At 49.6% G+C, this 25,172-nt stretch overlaps 1 protein-coding gene across 2 annotated transcripts in view; it reads left to right on the top strand.

Annotated features, from left to right (window-relative positions):
* DHX35 (DEAH-box helicase 35) overlaps window positions 1–25,172 on the top strand; it is a 77,648-nt gene that overhangs the window by 34,011 nt on the left and 18,465 nt on the right. Inside the window, exons 13-22 of one of the 2 annotated variants that reach the window (XM_080924975.1) lie at window positions 1,349–1,473; window positions 2,642–2,696; window positions 5,529–5,624; window positions 7,195–7,289; window positions 7,716–7,793; window positions 8,776–8,905; window positions 11,069–11,150; window positions 13,502–13,573; window positions 15,730–15,841; window positions 19,717–20,822. In XM_080924975.1, coding sequence (XP_080781101.1) covers window positions 1,349–1,473; window positions 2,642–2,696; window positions 5,529–5,624; window positions 7,195–7,289; window positions 7,716–7,793; window positions 8,776–8,905; window positions 11,069–11,150; window positions 13,502–13,573; window positions 15,730–15,841; window positions 19,717–19,761 — 890 coding nt within the window. In that variant the 3' untranslated portion in view covers window positions 19,762–20,822. Of the gene's footprint in view, window positions 1–1,348; window positions 1,474–2,641; window positions 2,697–5,528; window positions 5,625–7,194; window positions 7,290–7,715; window positions 7,794–8,775; window positions 8,906–11,068; window positions 11,151–13,501; window positions 13,574–15,729; window positions 15,842–19,716; window positions 20,823–25,172 lie in introns of those variants that run through there. The other variant, XR_013975228.1, reaches the window with a different exon arrangement.

Raw genomic sequence — 25,172 nt, 5'->3', positions numbered from 1 at the left:
GCCAGCCCTTAGCTGATGACTTGTTTCTGCCTTGGCCAGTGGTATGCTTGAGGAATGTGGTTGTCCTGGTAACAATACAAAGCTCCTCCTGATACTCTTGCCAGCTCCTGTATAGCTTTTCCCCAGTTTTCGCTCTCCTTCCAGAGCCTCCCATGGTCCATGGCAGGGTCATATATCCTTGTTGGATCTGTTTTCTGGTCTTGATTCAGGTTCTTCCTACCTCTGAAGGTCCCCAGGGGCATTACCTGTGGCTTCTGCCCCTCCTGACCTATTCCTGGGCTCTGGGGACCTTCGCAGCTTCCTTGGATCATATCTTTGTCTCTGAGCATCAACACCTGCTTCGCTCAGGATCTTCTCAGTGTGGCCAGCCTCTCCACTGACTTGTGCCTTGGTCAGTGGTCTGCCTGGGGAAGGTGGTTGTCCTGGTAACAGTACTCTAACCACCATGTTCTTAAAGCTAAAGAACTCCCTTTCCTGCTGTTGTGTGCCATCTAGAACCTTCCAGCTAGACTGATGCATTTGGCAATTTATGTTACACATTCCAGAATATAGGCTGTCTGTTTTCTCAGGAAAACCTTCCTAAAGTTTGCACTGATAGTCGTTTTTCTCAGGAGACTTTGCCGTAGTTTGTTTTCCTCTCTAATTAACTGAAGCCTTCTGATCTAAATGGAGGCTGCGTGATGCTCGTGTTTAAGGAGGGTGTGCATCTGTGCTGTGTTGACTTATGTGGAACGGCTTGGAGTGTGTGACCCATAGGCTTTCTGAATATACACAGAAAGTGATTTCAGAAAGGCCTTCCTTTCTCCCCACCCTTTGATCTGGTTTTCATAAAGTCAGCCCCGACTCTCTCTCCTTTCCCCTCCTCCCCCATCGCTGTGCCTTGGGGTGCTTCTCCTATTTGAGGTCATCTTTTGTTCCTATGGGACATGCAAGTACAGGATTCTGGGTGTGACTCTGCATCTGGCTCCTTGATTTAAGAACTAGGTTTGTATGAATTTTGCTCTTTGTGATTAGATCGGTCCTCAGTTCTAGGGCAGCTTTGGTGATTTGTTTTTACATTGTTCTTTGCTCATTTGTACTGCCCTGGCTTCCTTGGGGCACTCTGCCCTCCTGCCCCAAGAGTGAACAGCAGCTGGGCCTGAGAGTGATCACCCAAAGCATTTGAAAAGCAGCATTTGGAAGTAAAGGATTTCATAAAGGTTCATAATATGTTCTGCTCTATGTGTAAAAATCACGTTGTATCCTAATGCTCTGCACCTGGTTGTTCAAGGTAGAGAAGGTGGACTCTCCTGATGCACAGGTGCATTTGAGTGTCACATTTGATCGGTTTCTAATTTCCTATCCTTAGAGGAAGCCTTTGACCAGTTACCTCAGTCCACTGTCCCTGAGATGCAGCGCAGCAATTTGGCCCCTGTCATCCTGCAGCTGAAAGCACTAGGGATCGACAATGTCCTCAGGTTCCACTTCATGTCTGTAAGTCTTGCTTCTGGCTGAGGGGCTCATGTGGGTAGGTGGAAGGACACTGGTCAGGCTGTCATCTTCCTTCCTCACGAAGCTAAAACACTATATGCCATTTGGTCCTATCCAGGGTGTGGGGCAAACTGGCATCCACGTGAGCCAGAATTCTTCTTCTGTGGCTCCTGTTCTTTCTCCGTTGGGAAGACAAGTCAGTGGGTAGCTACAGGGCCACTTGACCGGTGCTCAGAGAGACAGGGAAGGTGGGGAGTCAGGGTGTAGTCTGTGACTGGGCCTGGTTGTAGAGTTCCAAGGCTGCCCAGCTCTCCTAGGCTCCCCTCAGCAGAGAGCAAGGCCTGGCTTGGGTGCTCCTGTTACACCCATCGTGCTCTCTCAGATGCTCAGATGAAGTGGAGAAGGTGCTACAGCCATTGTTTACTGGTCACTTTATAGTCCATATACAATTTTAAGCTTATTTATTGTTAGTAATTTCCATGAGCCTGCTGTTAAAAAGTGTGACTTCACTCTAAGGTCCTGATTTTGGCACATGTACAGAGTTTTGTATATGTCATCTGCCTGCTTACAGAAAAGCCGACTTCTCTGTAGTCTGACAGCAGTGTGGGATTGTGTAGTGATCCCAAGTACCCTGGAGCTCCTGTGAGAACGAGACACAGAACAGACGCACTAGTGTGAGCTGCTTAGCTGTCCTCACAGCACATCTCCAGGTCCCACAGTGTAAAGTCTACATAGTCACCAAACCTTTTAAAGATTTGACTTTGTTCTTTGGTAAACAACAACTAAAGGCAAGGACTGGGTTTAGCCTCTGACCCTGCCATCAAGTCCTCCGAAACCTTCTTCCGATCTTCATCTGCTGACGAGGCAGAGCCCCTCGAAGGGTCTCCTGGTGCCCGAACCATCACAGCTGCTGCCCTTTGCAGCATCAGCGTTGTCTGGTTTTAGTCATCTCAACACTGCAAGGCCCAGACGGTAGATGAGCTGTAGGGGAGGCTGAGGGCAGCTCGGGACGTGAAGGGTAGTTTGAAGTGGGGGCTGTCCCTGCTGTGGAGGAGAGGAGTGGGGGTGGCACATGGGCAGCTGGAGTGTGATAGAGCAAGAGTGAGCTAGTGTGGTCACCGTTCTGTTCCTTGCCAAAGAAACTAACCTGGGAGGCCTTTGTGTTCCGCAGCCCCCGCCAGCGCAGTCGATGGTTCAAGCCTTGGAGCTGCTCTATGCTCTCGGAGGTAAGCCCAGGTCTCCTGTGTTCACCTATTTGATGACCTAACTTAGCATTCTAGACTTTAGGGATGGGATTGGTTCCCCCGCCCCCATGTATATAATAAACTCTTTGGTGACATTTACTTTGTTGAAATAGAGATTAGACAAAAGTAACTATCTTAGGGTTTTATTGCTGTGAAGAAACACCATCACCATAGCAACGCTTGTAAAGGAAAACATTTAACTGGGTCTGGCTTATAGTTCAGAGGTTTTGCCCATTATCATGGTGGGAAGTGTGGTGCTGGCCAGGCAGCTGAGAGTTCTCCATCTGGATCCACAGGCAGCAGGAAGAGGTGACTCACTGGGCCTGGCTGGAGTGTCTGAAACCTCAAAGTCTACCCCACAGTGACCCACTAACAAAGTAACACCTACTCAACAAGGCCACCCCTCCTAGCAATGCCACTGTCTATAGGCCTATGGGGCCATTTTCATTCACCAGCACATGGCCAATATGATCCTTTACAAAGCGTGGCAGACGCTGTGGATGGCTGTCACTAGGGCCACACTTCTCAGAGACACCCAGAGACTGGCAGATCTCTATACACCCTAGTTCTTGTCCCCAGACCGCTTTCCTCTTCCAGCCTACCCTGAAATGCTCTTCATTTCCTCCTTGAGTTCCCCATGGGAACTGAGCAGGTAGCAGCAGTGCTGTTTGGGGGAGAGCACGCAGTGCTGTGCGAGAAGCCCTGTTGGCTCATTTGAAAACAGTCTGTTTCTTAAGTTAGAGAAACGGTGTCGGCTCAGCAGGTGCCATGTCTTTTAGGAGTGGTGGCCTCATGGGATGTTCTGTGAGTCTGAGTTTGTCAATAAGTCTTAGTGGAGGTTTTTCCCTGAGATTTTGTCTTGAGTAAAAATAGCTTTATTCAGGCATACATCATACACCATACAGTTCACTCCTTTTCAGCTTTCTGTTCAAGGGCTTCTGTGGTTCTGTCTTTATATAATCCAGTTTTATGTATATTCGTCATTCTGAAAAGAAACGTGTCTAAGTGCTCACGCTCAGTCCTGTCCTCCTTGGTCCCAGGCAACCATAACGTGCTGGCTGTGGCTTTGCCTTGTGTACTGTTGCTTAGAGTGGAATCTTAGGTTGTCTCTGGCGGATGGCTTCTTTCACTTACTCTTTCTGAGGTTACCCATGTGTCCCTGTGGCAGTGGAGCATTTTTTTTTTCCTGCGGAGTAGTATCCCAGAGTGTGGACATACTGCAGAAGGATTTTTTCCTTCTATTTGTTACATAGTGGGTGTTGCGAATTGCTTCCTTTTGGCTAGTATAAATAATGCTGCTGTGAACATCAACATGTGGGGTTTGGTGGATATCCCTACCCCCAACTTTCTCTACATTTCGTATTGTCTGTCTTTTAAGCACAGCTGACCTAGTGGATAGGAAATGGTGTCTGGTGGTTTTTATTTGCATGTCTTTGATGACTTATGATATCGAGAACCTTTCTGCTTGTTTGCAAGTTAGTTTGCAAGACTAATTACTGTCTCTGGTCTCTCTGTATCTGTGGATGGGAATTTCCTTCGAGGACTCCCCTCAGATACCAGAAATGCAGGGATGCTCACGCATGTGTAAAGTGGCATAGCATTTGCACATAACTCACACGTCTCCCATGCACTTTAAACTATCTTTAGGTTTACGTGGAGATATGTGCAGGCCACAGTTCCTACTTTGCTGCTTTTCTTCTGCCTCTTATGCTGGTGTCTTCATGTCTTCAGGACACACTGATGTGGGAGAGTGTGTGCTTGGTGTGTGAGACCTTGAGTACAGCCCCTGCCATCAGCACCAGCACCAGCCAGACAAGCAAAGGAAACCGCATTGCTGACTCTTCTTACATCTGACTCGCAGGCTTTATTCCGAGTTTTAACTCTTGAACTTAGGTCTGTGATTTGTTCTGGCGCATGCACGCGCGTGCGCGCGTGCGTGTGTGTGTGTGTGTGTGTGTGTGTGTGTAAGGGATAGAGAGGGAGGGAGGGAACCATTTTCATTTATTACACTTCTTTCTCTGTGAAGGAATCATCAGTTGTGACTGTAAAAGCTCCCCACCGATGAGAAGTCTTAAGCTTGGGACATAACATCAGCCTGTAGTGTGTGTCTTGTTAGGGTTTTGCCCCCAGTTCTTAGTGTATGATAGGGCTGTGTGAACTGAGGGCAGGGAATATTGGTTCTCTGTCATCTGTCCTCTGCAATGGCTCTGAAAGTCACAGAGTGGACTGACTCTGTCCTCACTGATACAAACATTCCGGAGTGCTGGGGAAGCCCTGGTTTAAAGAAAGACGGTTGTATTGGAAAAGAAAGGACATAGCTTTTCTGGCTCATCCCAAGCTTTTGGAGCATTTAATCAGTGAAACTATGGTCTGTATCTTGGGGTTCTTGGGAATCTCGTGCCTGATGGTGTTTGGTAGAGAGGCCTGCAGAAAAGGTGGAGATGGTGGGGAAGTGCTGGAAAGATGGAGTAGTCTGTCTACTTCAAGGGGGAGAGGGTCAGGGTCAGAGTTCAGATTCTTTGTGTCCAGCCCTGTGATTGCTCATGTGAGGATGCTGCATTTTTGAGGCACTGTTTGAGGAGAGAGGGAGCAGGAGGAAGTGCGGGCTGCTGCCTGTACCGAAGTCCTTGACTAGAGCTCCTTAAAAGCAGCATCGTTTACAACTGGTGTTGAGCTCAGCTCCGGCTTCCTCTTTTCACGTGCGGCCCTCGTGTCAGGCTGTGCTTAGGAACAGCGAGTCCTCTTTTTTCTCCCAGCTTCTGCTCAGTGCTGCACAGGGTGCCTGCCTCCTGATTTCTTCTGTTCTGCTGGCAGGTCTGGACAAAGACTGTCGCCTAACCGAGCCGCTTGGCATGAGAATTGCAGAGTTTCCTCTGAACCCCATGTTTGCCAAGATGCTGCTGGAGTCAGGTGGGTGGAGCCTGACGGCTCCTCTTCTCTTTATGTTGGGCTCTCTGAAATCTGTGCACTCGGGGAAGAGGGACCAGTCATGGTGTAAACGTGGCAATAGCGACGAAGTGCTTGTTTGTGACTAATGGTGAGACGTGTGTAAGACAGTGTGGACACTTGTCCGGTGGAGAGCTTCAGTCAAGGTAGTCAGCACATCCAGCACTGTGGGCGTTGTCATGGCAGTTGGAACTGTACGCCATGATGTGCTTGTCACTGAGTTAGATCACTGCAACATCTTCCATCTTTATTGCTCATCCTAGCAGCCTCCACCAGCTCCTTTCTACTCCGGACCCATATGTTATTAAAGTGCACAGTGTGTGCTAACCCTGCGCCTGGCGTACTCTAGGCCTGACACACTCCACTGCCATCCATGTTGTCTTAGGCGGCAGGATTTACTTTCTTAAAGCTTGTGTGATACATCACACGTATCATGTTGTCTTTATCCATCCCTCCTCGGATGCACATGAGACTGCTTCCACACGTGTGTTCACTGCAGTGGACACCAGAATGTGGTCCCCTCGACGCACCAAATCCAGTCCTTTTGGGTGTACCCCGAAGTAAGGTTTATGGATCAACAACTGTGTATTTTCCAAAATGGCTGTGCTAACTCTAGCTGCCAAGACACCATCACACCCTGTGCCACAGTGGCTGTGTGACAGCATTGTCAAGCAGTGTACAGGGTTCCAGTTTCTCTGCCGACTTTTGTGAGGATGAGAGTTAGGGCATGGCTTGTTTCTTTACGTACAAGCATCTTGATGATACAGGATCTACTCCCCTTCCTGGGAAAGGTGCTGTTCATATTTTATGTTTTTGTGTATCTGTTACATCAAGTGGCAGTTCATGAAAGCAGATTTCAGAGCCAATGTGGTGAAAGTTAGCTGTGAGGGGCTCACCTTCCCTGAGAAACAGATTCTAAGTGCAGCAAGAGCAGAATCCGCTGTGCCTCGGGTAGGGAGCTGTGGAGAGCCTGGTAGGAGTGCAGTTTGCTTGGTCTGCTGTCCTCGTTGGTGAGCTGTTACAGAGACTGTTCTCAAGAGGCAGCAGCACTCAGGATGCTGTCCCGCTGCAGACTTCCCACAGTAGAGCAGTACTTGGGGAGGCAGGCTACCCCACAGATGGGCTAGGAGTGGGAGGCAGGCTACCCCACAGATGGGCTAGGAGTGGGAGGCAGGCTACCCCACAGATGGGCTAGGAGTGGGAGGCCAGCTGGAGCGACAGCCCTACACTTCCTCCCCTTCCCCTCTGTGCTCTTACCTGGACTCCAGCTGTCCACACAGATGACAGGGAGCGGGCATACCATTGATCTGTCCTTAGTGACAGGCCAGCGTGGCCTCGCCCTGGCTGGCATCAAGAGCCTCAGTTGAGACACCTGTGGTCCTCCATGGCACTGTACTTGTGTATGAGAGACTTGAAAATAGAACTATATAACATTTGACCTTATTTTATAGCACACCACAAGGAAGGCGTTGGGAGATGTCCTTCTCTCCTGTTGGTGCTTTGTCTGTTTGCAAACATGCCTTTCACATTCTAGGGAACTTCGGCTGTTCTCAGGAGGTCCTGAGTATTGCCGCCATGATGCAGATCCAGAATGTCTTCGTGTTCCCCTCAAACCAGAAGTCTCAGGCGGTAAGTCCAGCTTCTCCCCGAGCTCTTCACACTGTCCTCGTACACATTCTTGTCAGAACTCGGTTAGAAACTGCTGACAGCAGCTGTATAAAGGAGCCCAGCTTGCACTTGAGTGTGCCGTGTGTCATGGGAAGTGTTCACATGCGTGGTTCTGTATCTTCCTGTACACTGTGGAGATAGAGCCTGTCACCCACACGCAAATGTGGGTGTGGTTCTGAAGTTAACGGGTCTGTGTCTTTCCGTATGCTTGTGTCTGTACCTCCTCAACCCCAGGGACTTCTCCACAGAAAGAAGAGTTCAGGGCGGGGTCTGAAGGGAGGTGATGAGCAGCAAATGGCTGTAGGACATGGGAGGCCAAGCTGTCAGCCGTCCTCGGCACAAGAGGGTCGTGGTTGTCGCTTCTGAATGGAGCTTTATTTTTCACAGACTCGAATGCACCGGAAATTTGCCGTGGAGGAGGGTGACCATCTCACCATGCTCAATGTGTACGAAGCATTTATCAAAGTAAGCACAGCCGCGCTCAGGGACCCTCCACACACCCACTCTGATGACCTAGGAGCAAGGTCAGAGGGTAGTGTACACACACTTGGCCAAGAGGCCCCTCTGCTTTCCGGTTAGGTAGACCACCAGCCTCCCACTGAGACTCCAGTCTTGAATTGCTGGAGAGGCTAAGGGATGTGTCCTTTCTCAGGGGGCCGGCAGCCCGCCCCCCAGTGCCCCACTCACTGAGCTTGGAGGAAGGGCAGCGTTTGAACGGGAAGTTCTGCCAGAATGGGAGCCACTGCTGTGAGGGCTCTTCAGAGCCATCCCAGGTTCATATTTCATAGTCAGTGATCTTTTCAGTAATTAACACATTTTTAAAGAGAATAGCGGGTTTTGTTCTACCAGAGATTTGAGGATGATCAGTAAATGAGATACAGACCGAGTCAGTTAAAATCTGGGATACAGGCGCCTTGTGAAAAAGTCCTGTGGGAATTACGTTTTTAAAATGTTATTTAAACATTCAATTCAATTTAAAACATTTAACTAATTAATAAAAATTTTATTTGAAAGTTCTTCCTCCATGGCTTAAAATGTGATTTTAGAAGTACATTGCTCCGCAGAAAGTTAAAGGAGACACAATCATCGGACTCAGGAAAATAGAAAGTTAAGCATTGTTGGTAGAAAAAACCCTGGTTTGAGTGCAGATCGGGGTTTGAATGTGACTCTGCACATGTTGTTCCCAGTTAATAAGATGAGAGGGAAAGTTAACAGACTGACCCTGCTGTGGGGCATTCACGTTGGCCTCTGTTCTTACTGCTTGGTACCGTGGAGAGTGGTGTCTCGGAGCACCAGGCGGATTGCTTGTTCTGTCTGCTCTAGAGGTAGGGGTAGGGCAGGTCCCCTCAGACCAGAATGTGGGGGAGGGGAGGGGTTTGTGTCACTGCTGTGCTGTGGCTGTGTCTGTGTCTGACATGCAAACGTCTCGTCTGTGGCCTCTCTGCAGCACAACAAGAGCTCGCAGTGGTGTCAGGAGCACTTCCTGAATTACAAGGGTCTTGTCAGAGCTGCCACTGTGAGGGACCAGCTGAAGAAGCTCCTTGTCAAGTTCCAGGTGCCCAAGGTGTCCAGCGAAGGTGGGTGTGGCTGGCCCCTGCCTGTGGCTTCTCCGCCCTGTGTTGTCCAGTTGCATTCTCAGGTTCCTGTGCTGGGCTGCTAAGGGGTCATGTGCCTGTGACATTCTGAGCGGCACACACCCATTGTCTTTCTGGACAGATCATTGTTATTTCTCTGGCTGTTATTCCTTCCTCCGGATTTCTAACGCTCACAAAAAGGCTTAAAAGTCGTTAGCGTCCAGGTCATTGCAGACTTTACTAACACTATGACGGATGTTGCAGTACATCTACTTCTTTTTTCTGGGACAGTGGCTCATGTCACAGACCTCAAACTTGTTATGTAGCTGAGGATGAACTTGAACTTCTGATCCGCCTGCTGTGTGTGTGTGTGTGTGTGTGTAGTGGAGACGCAGAGTTGGGTCTTTTCTTTTGCCGTGTACTGAACTCAGGTCTTAAGGCTTTCCTGTAATTACTTGCTGAACCATCTTGACAGCCTGAACAATTACTTTTAGGTGGATTGTATTCATATTCATAGGTATTACATGAAAATTGCATTTTCTTCTCAGATGCAAGTGTTATTAAAGCAGGCACTGCCACATGTTTAGCTAAGGCATTCACCAAGGGTAGGACACCTCTGTGCCAGATGGTCTAGCCTGCAGCAGTGGCTGGGGTAGCCATTTGTGGAGTCCACAGCAGGTTGTTCCGTGTCAGCGTCTCTGCATCCCCTCTTTATCTTCTTTTGTTTAAAGTGGGGTTGATGTTGTCCTTAGTATATTGAGGAACCAGGAAGTCCTGGGAGGGGTCACATGACCTTCGGGATGTTACAGCTTTAGCTAGAGTGGCCAGAGACCAGGAGCCTTCCAGGAAGTGGCACACAGGTTCATTCCACACTCCTGAAGCCTGCTGTGCCACAGCACCTGTTGACACTTGCTGACAGCATCTGCCAGGCCAGGCAGTGTTCTCAGTGCGTCGTGTGTCCATTTGCATCCTGCTCAGCCTTCTGAGAGATATGTGCTATGTTTATCTCATGTGTAGAAGGAAAACAGTGAGTAGGCTAAAGGTAGGCCTGTGAGGGCCAGGGTCCAGGAGGTTGTGTTTCGTTTGCTTTTATACTAAGAACAAGGGATTGAGGAGTGACAACGGGTTCTCTCGGGCTTCATGGAGACCATACTGTGAAGTTAGGCTGGAGGGCCTTTCAGAAGTGATTTGTAGACCTTTGGTAACCAGGGACGACAGTGGCAAGTACAGAGATAAATGCAGGGAAGGAGGGATCAGCAGGGCTTGCCCAGGGTGCCATGGGCAGAAACAGGGCACTTAGAAGGGCTGCCCCCTGGAGAGCATCTGCCTAGAGCCCCGTGACCTGCCAGAGAAGTGACAGTGCCACATCTGCATCTGTGTGCCTGCACCTTCCTCACTGCCCGGGAAGGACATGGTTGGATTAAAAATCTTCCTAATACGAGGAATGGAGTGCTAAGGAATGAGATGTTACGAAGCTGAGTTTTGAGGGTCACACACTATTATAATAAAGAGTAGAAGTGCCCCCTGAGAAGAAAGTGTGTTCTTTATGGGATTCTGGTCAGAATCCCATAAAGAACACACTTTCTTTATGGGATGGACATCCACAGTCATTTTATGTGTCACTGAGAAGAGAATGACGTCACTGTGACTGTGCCTTGACTTGAGTTAAAATGCCTCAGAATTGGTGAAGTAGGGGTATTTCCAGCCATCAAAGGCTAATTATTCCTGCTGATAATTTGCAATCACCTCATGGCTGTGAGCTAGTGAATGGAGATGCTTTTCTCATAAAAGATGTGCCTGCTCTAATAGAGATGTCACTTAGGAAGGAACAGAGTGTTTGGAAGTGGTGGGGAACTGCACACTGGCTGACAACCAGAGACAGGGGAAGAGGCATTTCTTCAGTGCTCTGAACTCACCAGCCAGTGCTGGGGCAGCTTCTTGGGTCCAGTCCTCTGTGGCCTGGGGTTGAAGAGGCTCTAGTTACAGGGCAGACCTGCCTTGTGGCTGCTGCTGGGGGAGGACGCCCCCTCAGATGCTGGGCAGCCATGGGCATGGGAGGCACAGCTGAGTGTGTTCAGAGATGGTTTCAGGAGGGGGGGGAGGGGGAGGGGAGGGGGGGCTGGGCAGTGCTGGGTCTCACCAGGCGTCTGTTGCTGCCTTGTGTAGGTGATCCGGATCCGGTCCTGAGGTGCATCGTGTCGGGGTTCTTTGCAAATGCGGCACGGTTCCACTCCACCGGAGCATATCGGTAAGGAGACAGTGAAGGGGACAGAGAGCTTCTGTGCAGAGATGAAAGCCAGGCAACCTTTAACCATCATCCTCCTTCCCGAACTCAGCTGGCTGTCCAGCTTGCAGCAGTTCCTTTGTCCTCTGGGGTCTTACTACTCAGGCCATCTGTACACAGTGACAGTGTTTGGATGGCAGTGACAGATCTGTGGGAGTATCCATTAACAGATGTTTCTGGAGAAGCCACTTTTCCCAGTGGGTCATTCTTCGTCCTGTCCTCCATTTCTGCAGGGTGCCAGCAGTAGTTTTTACTGTAAAACTACAGCATACTTTAGTCTGCTTTCCTCCAGGCTAAATATTCCGGTTCTTGGAACTGTTGCTTTGAGTTTTTCTCTTCTGTCCCTCTGGCTCATTGTGGTCTTGTGACCTCTGCACCTGTTTAAGGTGTAGATGTCCTCACATCCAGTTCTCAGGGTGGAGCCCAGACCACCTAGCTGTGCTGAGTTTACTTTTCTTCCTGAGGTCTTCCTTCTCACCGTGACTGGCCTGGAACTTGTGATCCCCCTGCCTCAGTCCCTTCACCCTCAGGAGCTGATATTACAGGATTGTGCCACAAAGATGAGCCACCTTTTTGTCTGTAGCAAGGGAACAATTTAAAGGCTTTCTTCTATCTCTCTTTCAGATTTCTTCCATATATTATTATCCACTGAACATTAAGGAAAAATGTGTGTGTGTGTGTGTGTGTGTGTGTGTTTATGTATGGATGTTTTGCCTACATGTATGTCAGTGTATCACATGTGTGCTTGGTGACCAAAGAGGCCAGAGTGTGTCAAATCCCCTGAGACAGAGTTACATGTGAGCCACCGTTTGGCTGCTAGGAGTTAAACTCTGGTCTCTTGGAAGATAAGCCAGTGCTCCTAACTCTGAGCCATCTCTCTGTCCCTCACTGAGCGTTTGTAATTTTGGCTGCCATTTCCATCTCATCTTCCGGTTGCGGGACTTTGAACTTAGCAGCAGAACCATTGGCCTCTCTGTTCTTGTACTGTTGGTCCAGACCACATGCTCCAATCATGGCTCCCATGATGCTCTTGCCCATTTCACAAGCCCCGCTCCCACAGTCAGGTCTTCAGGTGAGGGTCCCCCTGGAAAGGTTGAGCTCCTCCCCAGTGGTTCTCCATTATCATTTTGATTGCTCCTCTTTCCTGACAAGTGTCAACTATTTCTGTGTGGCTGACTACAGTTATTCATGGGCATCCTCACAGAAGGTGATTCCAGGTCGGCCATTCCTCTGAATTTCCAGCCCACTACCATTTGACAGATGGTGGGACCCCAAGTGCTGTCTTAGGGTGCTGGTGATGAGCCTGTACTACTGCTTCAAGCTCTTGCCTGGCACACAGAGCCCCATGTGAAATGCCCACGTGTACTCAGAAAGTGACATTCTAGTCTGCCAACATTTATGATCTGTTTGTATAAGAAGCTGGCTGTTTACTTTGTCGCTTTTGAATCAGATTGAACCAAATCTAATTTGGAATTAGAAATCAGTACTCTACAGGAACTGGCCAGTGTGGGCCTGCTAGGCTCAGTCTTAGCTCCTTAGGGTCCTTAGTGTTGAGTGTCTAACTTTGGGTGGTAGGGAAATCTATTAAAACTCACAGTTTCTGTTGTTAAGGGATTGTTTTGAAAGGGGATCTATAGCAGACAGACACAAACATAAATGTGGATGGAGCGTTCTCTTCCTGTGGGGTCTGAGTGTCCACATTTGCAACCCTCCCACACTGAGGATTAAGTCCAGGGCCTTGCACATGCAAGGCAAGCCCTGTGCGGCTGAGCTGAACTCACACTTTCCTACTTTAGCAGGAGACAGGTCGTGTACATTGCCCAAGTTGCCCCCAACCTGAACCTGAAATAGCTGACAGGACTTCTGTGTCCCTCTGTGCTGACCCTTGCTTACTTTGCATGATTTATTCTTGGCTTCTCAGGTGGTAGTGGTGGTAGGGTGTGTTTGGACAGTGGTTCTCAGCCTGTGGATTGTGAACCCTTAGGGGTCAAACAGCTCTTTCACAGGACTCACATAGAGATATTTACACTGTCTTAACAGTGGCAAAGTACAGTGAGAAGTAGCAACAAAAGTAATTTTATGTTGGGGGGGTCACCACACCATGAACAACTATGTTAAAGGTTGCAGGGTTTGGAAGGTTGAGGACCACTGCTTTAGAAAGTAGTGTCTTGTCTATGTAAAACTGAGTCTACAAACATTTGGGGGAGCACGTTGTATTGAGACATGTGTGAGAAATTTTAAATGTGTACAGCACTTGAAGTTCTTACAGTAAGTGCATACAATGTGCTTCACACAGAATTCTTGTGTCTCACAAGGACTATCCGTGATGACCACGAACTGCACATCCACCCGGCCTCAGTCCTCTACGCAGAGAAGCCACCCCGCTGGTAAGCTCCTCCCCCACTGGTAAGCTCCTCCCCCACGGGCAAGCCCCTCCCCCGCTGGTAAGCTCCTCCCCCACTGGCAAGCTCCTCCCCCGCTGGTAAGCCCCTCCCCCGCTGGCAAGCCCCTCCCCCTCACTGAGCTTGGTTCTGCTTGTCTCTGGGTCCCCAAGCCCAGCCTAGGCCTGCAGCACAGGTGTCCCCTCTGCTGTGTTGACTTTGGTGTGCTGGGTTGCCAGGGTCGGCACTCTTGTCAGGGTTCCCCTAAAGGTAGACAGTCCTCCAGTTACTGCCCAGCTGCCTTGGGCAGGTACTCAGAAAAGCAGCCTTTTAAGAAATCACCCTAATCCAATGGTGGTCACCTCCTCACTCACCCTCCCAACAAAGTGCTCGGGGCGACAGAGGGACTGTGGGTTGGGGGCAACTTGGGCAAAGTTTGTCTCCTGCTAAAATCAAAGGTGTGGTAAGGAGCAACAAAGGTGCTCACTGTCACCACAGACTGAAGGCCTGCTGTAGCAGGCACAGCATACAGAGGTGACTTAGAAGCCAGCTGTAGTCTTAACAGGCAAACAGACTGAAGCCCATAGGAAGCTTTTCTATAGGGCAGTGTGTGCGCGCTGTGGGTTGGTACTGTAGGTGCTGGGAAGCCAGGCTGGCTTCATGGAGAAGCTAACCCTGGTGACTGGCATATTTTAGGCAGGACTGAAAGACATCCACACCTAGGAACTAGGGTGACGTAGCTGTGGCAACAGGAAGGAGGCACCTGTCTTGGGGGACTGGGAATGAGCTGTCGGTGGGTGACTGGTGGGTTCCGTCTGCAGTGCTGGCTGGGAAGGCAGGACAGGGCAGCAGCAGGTGTTTTCACAGGTCACGTACTGTTCTGCCTTCCCAGGCGATGCTAATCTCAGCTTGTAGTTTGTGTTTGTTTCCGACTTCTAATTTATATTGTATTTTACAAAAATATGGATTGGCAAAGGATTAGAAAATTTAAGGACAGCTACACTTGGCTGTTGAGGAGCTGAAAGGACAGCGTCCTGGGGAAGGACGAGAGTTAGTGGTGAGCCATGGGAGGGCAGCCTGGGAACACCGTGTTGGGACCTTTTACCCTGCAGAGGCAGCAGCATCACCTGGACCCGTGGTGGAAATGCAGGTTCTTGGGTCCCACCAGCCTCCTCAGTCAGAACCGGGGTGAGGCAGGGGACACGTCCGGGCAGGGTTTCTGATGTATAACAGCTGACCAAGATGTAGCCAGTCAGATCTAGAAGTTTCTTAGGTGGTGTGACAGTGGTGCTGGCTTTATAATGGGCTCTCTGCTGCCTGGAGAGGGTAGAAGTCCAGGAGGGGACCAGAATTCAGTGTGTGTCCTTTGCCTCTCTCCAGCTCCCTTCCCTCCATTCCACTCCCATCTCCTCTCTTCACACTCTTCCTTCCTCCCCTCTTCCCTCTCTCCTTCTCTCCCTTCCTGTGTTGGGGTTGAACCCCCAAGCCTTAGATTCCCCACTCGCCTCTTCCTTCCACCAGCTCAGATTCCTTTTCTGCTGTTTGAGAGGCAAATGGTGTGGCTTTTGTATTTATAGTTAATTTTGTATTTATAGTTAATTCTTCCCATAGTTCAGAAACCATAGTGTTTACTCTATGGATTCCTGAGTCCAGGGCTTCAAAAACACAGTCCTTGCTCTTGCTCTTTGGTTTGTTACTTGGCCCTAGATGAGTCTTTATCCTCTGTATAATGTGTAATCATGTGGAGTGAAAGGTGGGTTTTGACAGACAGCCAAGCTGTATCTAAATTACTTTCGTCCGCTGGATGGTTCTGGTCTGTGTCTTTATAGTCGTTTTCTAGTAACTTTCAGAACAATCAAGCCTTTGAGTGCTACTTCTGCACTTTCTAATTAAGTCTTTTAAGTTCTGGTCAGAGTTCTGTAAGTGCAGGCCAGAATCTAGGAAGCTTCTTTGTGGGTAACCGGAGAGCCTTGGAGATCATATAGGATGTAGAGTCGCGTCTGAGATGCACTGACCTGCTGCCTGGGTCAGCCCGGTGAGTGAGCAGCCACCGTGCCTGTGTGTAGAGGCCACATACACGGATGGAACACTCCTGCTGTGCTGAGGGCAGGGACACCTTGTGTCCTTGTCATTGTGTGTCTCATGTTTATTCTCTGTTTCAGGGTTATCTACAATGAAGTTATACAGACCTCCAAGTATTACATGCGGGATGTGACCGCCATAGAATCTGCTTGGCTGCTGGAGCTGGCTCCCCACTTTTATCAGCAAGGAACGGTAGGGATGGATGAAACATGACTCCAGACAAACAGCAGCCTCCTCATAGTCTTAAGGCTCCCTAAATCATTCCCAGCTTCCTCCAGCCCCCCCCCCCCCCCAGAACCTCTTGGTGAAACCACTGTTATTGCCTTCACAGGGAAGTGCAGTTAAAAACAAATCCTGCATCCCCATAAGGAAAGGCCCAAGGTGGTCAGAACTCACGGTGTAGTCCGCTACATGCTCCCCTGCAGGCCACTTGCGCTTTGGATAATAGATTTAAGGTTTCTGTTTCTCATTTTTGCAAAAATGATTCACTCATTGTCCCCAAAGTCTATGCATCCTAATATGACTGAATTCAAAGATGGCCGATTCTGCTTGAAACTTTGGTAGGTAAACTGGGTGTGTGCCATTGTTCAGTCTCTACTGGGCTCCAATTAATTCATTCAATCAACGAATTAACTTAGTACATTGGGTGAGCTGCAGTGGTAAGTGATTTAGTGTAATTATTAGTGTGTGAGTGTGGTGCTGGAAGTTGCCCAGTGATTACTGATGCCTGTAAGCTGCCTTGGAATTAGTTTCTGTTCATTCATTTTAATCTTTGTTCCTTTTAAAAAATTATTTTACTGCCTTTCAAATTAGAGAATTTGAATTTTTTCTTTTAGTCCTCTATTTTCTTTCTTAATGGCCTTTTATACCCTAGACTCCTTATGGTTGATTTTGAGTTAGTATCACACTGCTGAGCGGGACTGTAAGAAACCCACCAGGTAGTTGGTTTTTGTGCTTTGCTGGTCAGCATCTTATTCCTGTGCATGTTTTATGCTGCGCTTGGCAGTTTGCGGTTATTGCTTTTGAACAGTTAGTTGTGTCTTCCACAGATTGCAGAGTAGAGTGTTTCTTTTGCCCTGTGGCTGTGTGGATCCCTCAAGACCTCCTTTAGTGTACCTTCAGCGCTGCCCGGTGGTGGAACACCCCCTTTTTGTTTATGAAAACAGGAGTACTGTTTCGTTATTTCTGAAGAATAGTTTTCCTCCGTGGAATTCTTCCTTGAATGAGTTTTGTTGCTGGTTTTCATCTCTTGCATCTGGTGTGTACACTCTGCGAGGCCAGCGGCCATCTTCAGGCCGTTGTGTGTTTGCAGTGGGCCTTGTTTAACCCCTGTAGCTGCTCTTGAGTTTTTTCTCCCCTCTTTTCCAGCCATTTGATCTGAGATACTTTCTTCATGTGTATCTTTCTCAGAGTTATCTGAACTTTCTAGATCTGTGAGTGGTTGTTTACAGTCATATTAGGGGTGTGCTTTCCTTTAAATCCACGTTTTTCCTGCTCCAGTCTTGACCCGCTGAAGCTCCAGTCGCACACGTTCTGTCCAGCACTTGTTTGTGTCTCAGTCATCACAAAGGCTCTGGTCTTTTTCCTCAGCTTCACTTCGGACAGTTTCTCAGGATTACTGTCTGTTCTGCAGGGCCCGGCTGGCTGTTAAACTGAGGAATCCTGGGCACTTCACTTTCTGTCCTTGTATTTGATTCCTCTCTGCCTCATAGTCTCTGTGTTCACTCATTACACCTACCTTTTTCTTTTCTTTATTTGCTCTAGGGCCCTACTTTGTGCATTTCTCAGCAACCCTAAACCCTCTTCTCTCCTGTGCTGTTTTCTATTTAGAATTTACTTCTCTGTGCGAGAGTGTGGAGAGTTAGCCAGACCTGGGACGTATGTAACAGTGTGTTAGTCAGGGTTCTCTCAAGGGACAGGGCTGACTGAGTGAACGATAGAGAATTAGTGTCTGTCTGTCTGTCTGTCTGTCTATCTATCTATCTATCTATCTATCTATCTATCTATCTAAAAGGAATTTATTAGAATGGCTTGCAGAGTATGTTCCAGCTAGTCCAGCAGAAGGTCCGAGAATCCAGTAGTTGCTCAGTCCACGAGGCTGGATGTCTCAGCCCAGTATCTGCCAGAGTCCTGAAGAAGTGGCTCTGATGCCAGTGAAGGAATGGACTTCCAACAAGAGCAGGCAGGCAGGGAGAGCAAGCTTCCCCTTCCGTGTCCTTTCCACAGGCTGTGGTCCAGATTGAAGGTGGATCCTCCCACCTCAGAAGATCAAAGTGGGTCTTCCCACTTCCAATTAAGAAAACCCTTCACTACTGTGTTTAGTTAGTTCCAGATGTAGTCAAGTTGAGGACAGAGAGTACTCATAACAGACACTCCCCTGTGTTGTCCTTTTAAAGGATTCTGCCCGTGGGTTAGGTGCCAGTATGTGTCAGAGCAGATGCTTAGCCCTGTGTTCAGACCCTGGCACCCAGAGAAAAGACAGATGGTGAGTCCTGCCATCTTTGTTTTCCAGTGGTTTGCTAAAAGTTGCTTCCAATGCTTTAGTCTGGATTTGCTGCTGTTTATGGCACAGGGGATCTGAGTTCCATTTCTCCATCAGGGCACCTGGGCTGCACAGTGAATTCAAGCTGAGATTGGTTTGATTGATTTGTGTAAAATTTGGAAGAATTAAGCTGGTCCTGCTGCTGTGCTCCTTTAGGTCTAACTACTAGGGAAACTGAGGCAGGAGGTTTGTTTGAGCCCATAAGTTGGAGACTACCCCGGAGGCCAAAGAAAATTAGAAAGGCAGGCTCTGAGTGGAGAGCAGGGCATGCTGCAGTAGCAGGGGCCTGCAGTTAGGCACAGCCCAGCATTGTCTTGGCTTCCTTGAGGCTCTTGGAGAGTAGAAATGGCTGACAAACTGAGTTACTTTTTCTTCTCAGCTCCAAATTAGTTTATTTAGGTCAGACCCACAAAATTAAGGGGCAAATTGTTTCAGAACATGGAAGAAATGACAGGGTCAGCGATCTGTCTCTTCTCTCAGACTTCTGCCTTTAGCCTGTCACCTATGCTGTGATGAGAGCGTTGGGAAGAACTGGGGTCTTTAGAAACCACCCAGAACGGCAGCCTTGCATGATGGGGTCCCTGAAGCTCCTTTGGGACAGCTTGGTATCTTTTCCAATTGAGGCCCGCAGGTAGAGCTGTTTCCTCGGGGACTCTCCAGGTCCCCTGGGGCTGCCCATGCGGAGCAGGTCTGCTGTGCTGGGTGCTAAGCCTCAGGCGCCTCAGTGACTTTCCACCGCTTGTTTTTCAAGAGGCCTGGAAAGACTCAAAGTCAACTGTTTATGCTCGGCGATCAGTGAGGAATGAAAACTGGCTCCCAGGCAGAGGGTGTCATCGTCCCTCCTGGGTGCACATGTCCAGGACTAGTGTAGGGTTGTGCCTGCTGAAGACCAGAGATGAGAGAATACGGAGAAGCAGCAAACTCAGTCTTGCCGCAGAGAGACGGCTGTGATGGGGAGAGTGATGCCTGGCTCACTGAGGACCTGTGCTTTCCTCTCCCAGGCCTGAGTCCACCATTAGAACCGGGCCTGCCACTCTGTCCCCACACTGGTAGTGTGCTGTTTTCTTTCAGGGCTGGCCGTCCTCTGGGGACCTGTGAGGTTGTGTTGGGTGTGGTAGGACATGGGGACTGGGCACTAGCAGTTGGGGGTGCAGCATCCTCTTGGGAAAAATTCCTTGGCTCAGCTTTGGGTCTGTGCCCTGCTAGACCACGCTGTCGATGGGATGTCAGGGTCCCCTCATTTGGTGAGGAGAGCTCCCTGATTAGAAGCTATGTTCATACCTTCTGCCTCTAACACTTACTGAGAACTTGTAGTAATTTGGCTTTATGATAAAAAATTTTTATCCCTCAGTCCTGCCAACTGATGCCCACGGTGATGTACGGAAGCTTCGTGTGCATTTTTACTTGTCTCTCCTGCAGTTTGGGGCCCAGTCTTCCTCCGGGTGGAAGCTTCCTTCCTTGTGGGAGCTCGGCTGGAGGCTGCTTTTCAGTCTCACCACCCCAGTGATGCTTCTTTCTCTTGCAGCACCTGTCCCTGAAAGCCAAAAGAGCCAAGGTCCAGGACCAATGAGGAGCTCAGCAGGTGGCTGCGGGGATGCACTTGTGGCGTCCTTCCTTCCTGTTGTCTCTGGCACCAGCTCAGGTGGAACAGGCTGACACTCTGCTGTGGGCTGCACCCTGCTCATTAGCCCCCCTCGCTGCTCCCCTCAGCATTTGCCATCCTCACTGGGCCCTAGAGGGATCTGAGCCCAGCCAGCGTTCTGCTGCACTTTAGGCGGAGCGGGAGTTGGCTGGGTCACGCTCTGGGCTCCATCTCACTCAGCAGCCGGCACGCTACTCCAGCAGGCACAGCCCTGGTCCAGCTCTGTGGTGAGGAACATGAGCTGCCGAAGGCTGAAGACCTGCGCAGACAGGGCTCTCTTGGCCTCCTGTGTGGATTGACTGCTGGGGTCGACTGCTGGGGTCGACTGCTGCTGTGTGCATTAAGTAAAAAAGGAAATGCTGGGCATTTCGTCAGGATCACCTAAGGTGTGTCAGGCACGGGGCTTCCAAACGAAGCAGAGTCACCTTCCCTCTGCCGTGTCCCTGCTTATCTGCAGTGGGAGACTTAGTATTGTGATGCTGGGCCACTCGGGACTCACAGCCCCTGTTTTTGTCAGCCGCTTGCTTTGCAAGTGGGCTTAGCTTTCTCTCGGAGCACGATGCCATCCATACCCTGGTGCCAGTGGCTGGGCGCCAGGGACGATCATCAGCCTCAACCCCATGGGGCTTCTGTTTAGCAGGAACTCACCACAGTTTAGATGCCCTAAACTCGTGTAGCTCAGGAACATAACTCTTGCATATCTGTCTTTGTTCGTTTGCTTGCATCCTTGCAAGAACACAGGCAGCTCCCCGGGCACTGTTGCCACTGCACCAGGGTTGCCTTGTGGTGACAGCAATGACACTTCAGCACACAGCCAGACACACTTCTCCCGTACTGTTTCAACGATATTTATTTTAAAATTGTAGCTTGAAAGTTTATTTTTGTACCGGTCTTAGTTTGGATGTGTCACTTTTGGCACCAAACCTATGTCATTTTTATTTCCATTTTATAATAACGTGTAAACAGCTGTGGTAAGTTGTTAAACGCAATAAATATTTCTACCCGAGGGGACATGTTTCTCCGTCTGTGGCTCTTGCGGTCTGTATTTGAAGACGGTCCAGTTAATTCTTCCAGGTGAGGCCTGACAGTGGCTACGGTGGTGCAGCAGCTGGGAGTGGGGTGCCCATGGGCACAGAGCCCCGTAATCTATGACTCTGTGTCTGAATGCTCTCAGACCGTATTAGAGCAAAGTGTGGGGCATCGTTTAAAGGAAGAATGGAAGAGGTTCGAATTCTCACCAGCTGGAATCTGCCTGCTCTTACTACAGTTTTTCACTGGTGTGTGCCGGCAAACCGTAGGTGCATACACGGAGACAGTTTTGGAGCCAGAGGTTAACCTCGGGTCATTTCTCAGGAACAGCCCACCTTATTTTTGAGACAAAGTCTCTCACTGGCGCCTGGGGTTCACCCATTCAGTGAGCTCAGGGTGCCCCTCGTTTTGCCCTGTCAGTACTAGGATTGCAAGTATGCACCGCCATACCTAGCTTTTTACGTGGCTTTGTGCAACAAACTCAGGCTGTCTGGCTTGTGTGCCAAGCACTTTACCAACAGAGCCACCTCGCAGCCTTTCTCTTATTTTTTATTTTGAAAACTTACTTTTTTTTCTTATGCGTTGGGTTGTTTTACTTCCGTGTTTATCTGCACGCCTGGCCACCACAGGGCTCAGAAGAGGGCGCCAGGTGAAACCGATGGCTGTGAATTACCCTGTGGGTGCTAGGAACCGGATGTGGGTCCTCTGCGGGAGAAACAAGAATTCCTAAAGCCTGATCTTTTTTAGACGTTGTAGTGGACGGGAGAAAGGCTAGGGGAACCAGACCCTCAAAATTGAGGCCATGCACTTCATAGGTCAGAAGATGGAAGGAAGCCACCTTCTCCTGTCTTTTCTATTTTGTCACATATGGTCCCAAGTGTCCTGTCCGCTCCACACTGCTCATCTGGACAGCGGAGGGCTGCCTTCCCTCCTGTGTCTACGCGGCACTGGTTACTAGCCCTTTCTGGAGGTGCACCCTCGAGATCTGCAGGTACAGCATCTGGGGACAGTGGCCCTACAGCCACCTTCCTGCACTTCCATCTGTGCTGCATGGGCCTGTGACCTGTTCCATGCATGCTTTTTCTGTGGATTGGAACCCATCCTTCTGTCTGTTTCGTGGGGCATTCAGCACATATTGCTCGAGCCCTTGGACTGCATCCACGGTGTGGGCTGTGAGAACGGAGACGCTTGTCAACAAAGAGCTGGGGAGTGGACCAGGAGGGAGCTGGGACAGCGGTGATGCTGGGTGTGGTTTATTTACGTATTTCGTTATTATTTTGTAAGGTTCTTGGGGAAGAGTAAATGCCAACAGTCTTACATCAGCCAACCAATTAAAAACCAATGCAAAATGCAAACAAAACCAGGGTGAGATCCCAGAGCCTGGAAACTTCGGGGTGTGGGCTGTGTGGACCGTGGGCCAGCTGGCATCCACGCTGAGTGTCAGCCTCCTGGGACGCAGTCCCAGGGCCGAGCAACTGCGTTTTTGTGGACTCAGAGCAGTGGGGGAATGTTGGTTCCTCGATAGAGAGGTTCATGTTGCCCGGTCTCGGGTCAGATTGAAGATTCCCTCTTTTCAGTACCATAACTGGACTTTTCTCGGCCTCTGACTCATGGTGAAGCAGATGGTGGGACTCAGCTGCCCATGGAAGTTTCTTAAGTCATGGGAACTGTAGGAAGCCAGTCATACTCAATAGAGTAGCCAGAATTTGCTGACAGGTGTCCTGGAGAGGACATGTGGCCCCCCAGGTCCTCAGTCACTGCCATTTCCAGTGAGCTGGTCTAATGTGGACTGAGTCACGGGGCCATACCTGATCCTCTTGGGTGGTGTCCAATGTGCTCAGGTCAGCTTTCCTTGTGGCTCCCAGCACCACTGGTCCTCTAAGCCTTCTGCTTCTGCATGTACATTGTTTACTGCTTGGGCTCTCCACTGAGGGAGTAGGGATGTGGTTAATCCCACAGCCAGGTGAAGGAAGACCCTGTATTGGCTACTGCTTCAGGCTGCTGAGGCCACATGATGCCCTAGTCACTGGCTTTGAATACAAAAGTGCCCGCTCTTTGTTAGTCTCATTTGCTGGGTAAATCAGTGCCTGATCCAAAGGTATAGCCAGAGCTCCTGTCTGCATCCTGCCCACCGCTGTGGCCCCTGCCTTTGGGCACCTGAGACCCTAAGGGAGGTATTGGCTGCGAGGAACTTAACTGCCAACCTCTGCATTCTTAAAGGCTGTTTTTCTTGATTGCTCCGCCACTCTATTCTAGTTTGGTTCTTCAGTTATTTTTTACCGTGTGTGTGTGTGTGTGTGTGTGTGTGTGTGTGTGTGTGTGTGCGCGCGCGCACCAAGGCACACATGTGGAGGTCAGAGGACAACTCTTGTTGGTCCTTACCTTACCTTGCTTGCCAAGCTAGCTGGCCCGAAAGCCTCCAGGGAATCTCCTATCCCCACATTCTTCAGGTTCACCTCCCCGTGGGATGCTGGGATTCCTGATGCACAGTACCCTGGCGGCTTTATGTGGGTTCTAAGGAGCTGAACAGTCCTCACACTTCAAGGATAAACATGCTTACCCCTGAGCTGTCTCCCAGTCCTCATTACTCTACTTTTGAGGTCCAGTCTCAGGCACATGTAGAATGTTTGCTCCACCCCTCGGCTGATGTCTTTATACCCCGCCCCCCAACTTCTGTGTCATTTCCCCGTAGCATGAGGTTTTCAATAAAAGAACATGGTTATTAGATTTATTTTATACTGTTTTAGCAAAAATTCTTTTGTAATATTTATTTTAGCTGGTAGGTCTTTTGTACACTCATCTGTTTCTTTTCTTGGCACCCTGAAGTACCGAAAGGGTCTGTAAGTTCTTTTCATGGCCCTGTAAATATTTCGTTCCACTTAGTATGTAGGATTTGAACTAGAGGTTCACTTCCCATTTTCTCTTTACCCTCTTTCTTCTGTCGTAGCTGCGTTGGCTTTAGGAGTTGGCAGGGGCCTGCATGGAGGTCCAAGAGGTGGGAGATGGTATCTGCAGTGGGGTGACACCAGCCAAGGGTTAGGTGTCAGGAGCACACAAAGCACTCCTGCATGTCACTGAAAGGTGACCTCAGTAGGAAACAGGGCAAAAAAGTCTGAGCAAGTAGTTCAGAGACAGAAAACCAAGAGAATCAGGCCACCACCAGAGGAACGTGCTGAAACAGCCATTACTGGTCCCTGGGCATGGTCGGTGAGCAGACCGTCGTAGCCTGTGTGTGGGCAGAGCAGAGGCCACTATGCTGGTGCTAATCACAACAAGCGCATGCCCTATGACCCAGGACACCACTTCCGGTGCATTTTTAACAACCTTCCGGAGTTCACAGCAGGTGTGTAGCAGGGTGCTCCCTCCAGTGACCGGGTGGTTGGGGGGAGGGTGTGCAAAGGCAGTATGAAGCATGGCACAGAAGTGTGCGGTGAAGTAAGGCACTTTCAGCAGCATACAGTAAGAGCCTGGAAACAGTTGAGTGGGGAAAGTGGGAGCCACACACAGAGAACACAGACCCATCAAGGGCGGTCCTGAGATTGTAGAAGGGATAAAGCAAAGAGAACCAAGATGCTAAGACCAAACAAATGTGTGGAAAGGGGAGCTTCTTAGGGCTGATGGGATGGCTCACTGGGTGGGCCATCTGGATCTACCTTCTCTGGTGTGTGTGTAGACAGCTGTACACGTGGGCACACATGCACTTGCCCACAAGCACAGGTATAACCCCCCACTCCTACCCCCCACTCAACTGGAAGGTGACTGGCATTTGAGACACACATTCCTTCTGACCCGAGGGCTAAGAGATCAAGGTCTTCGGTGATCTGTCTGCCTGAGTCACGGTTCAATTTGGCAGGTGTTGTATCTACAATGGATGGAAGACCCCGCAGTGTTTATAGGCACAGAGCAGTGTTACAATGTTACTCAGATCTCTCTCTCTCTCTCTCTCTCTCTCTCTCTCTCTCTCTCTCTCTCCACCTGTAACTCTCCAAGCTCTCAACAGCGGCAGGGCTAGCACTAACCTCTGGGTAGGAGTGAACTCCAGGGAAAAGCCAGTGTGCTCACAAATCAGCAGACTGCTGGCACAGAGGGGAGCTTATGGGGTTTCCGGGGACCCGGTTTCTCTCGATATGTTTCCAAAACAGGAGGCAATCAAGTGGATGGTAGCTTCAAGATGGAAGTGATGTTTTAAACCCGCTTTAAACACACCCAGCCCCATGCTTTGCTGGCCCCAAGCCCTAACTTTTAATGAGGGATACATTCCATATAAGAAACACTTGTTTTGTTGGGTAGCCACTGGATTTTGACAGCGC

Source organism: Micromys minutus (genome assembly GCF_963924665.1).
Source record: "Micromys minutus genome assembly, chromosome: 11".
Classification (NCBI taxonomy): Eukaryota; Metazoa; Chordata; class Mammalia; order Rodentia; family Muridae; genus Micromys; species Micromys minutus.
This window is presented reverse-complemented; position numbering and strand designations above follow the sequence as displayed.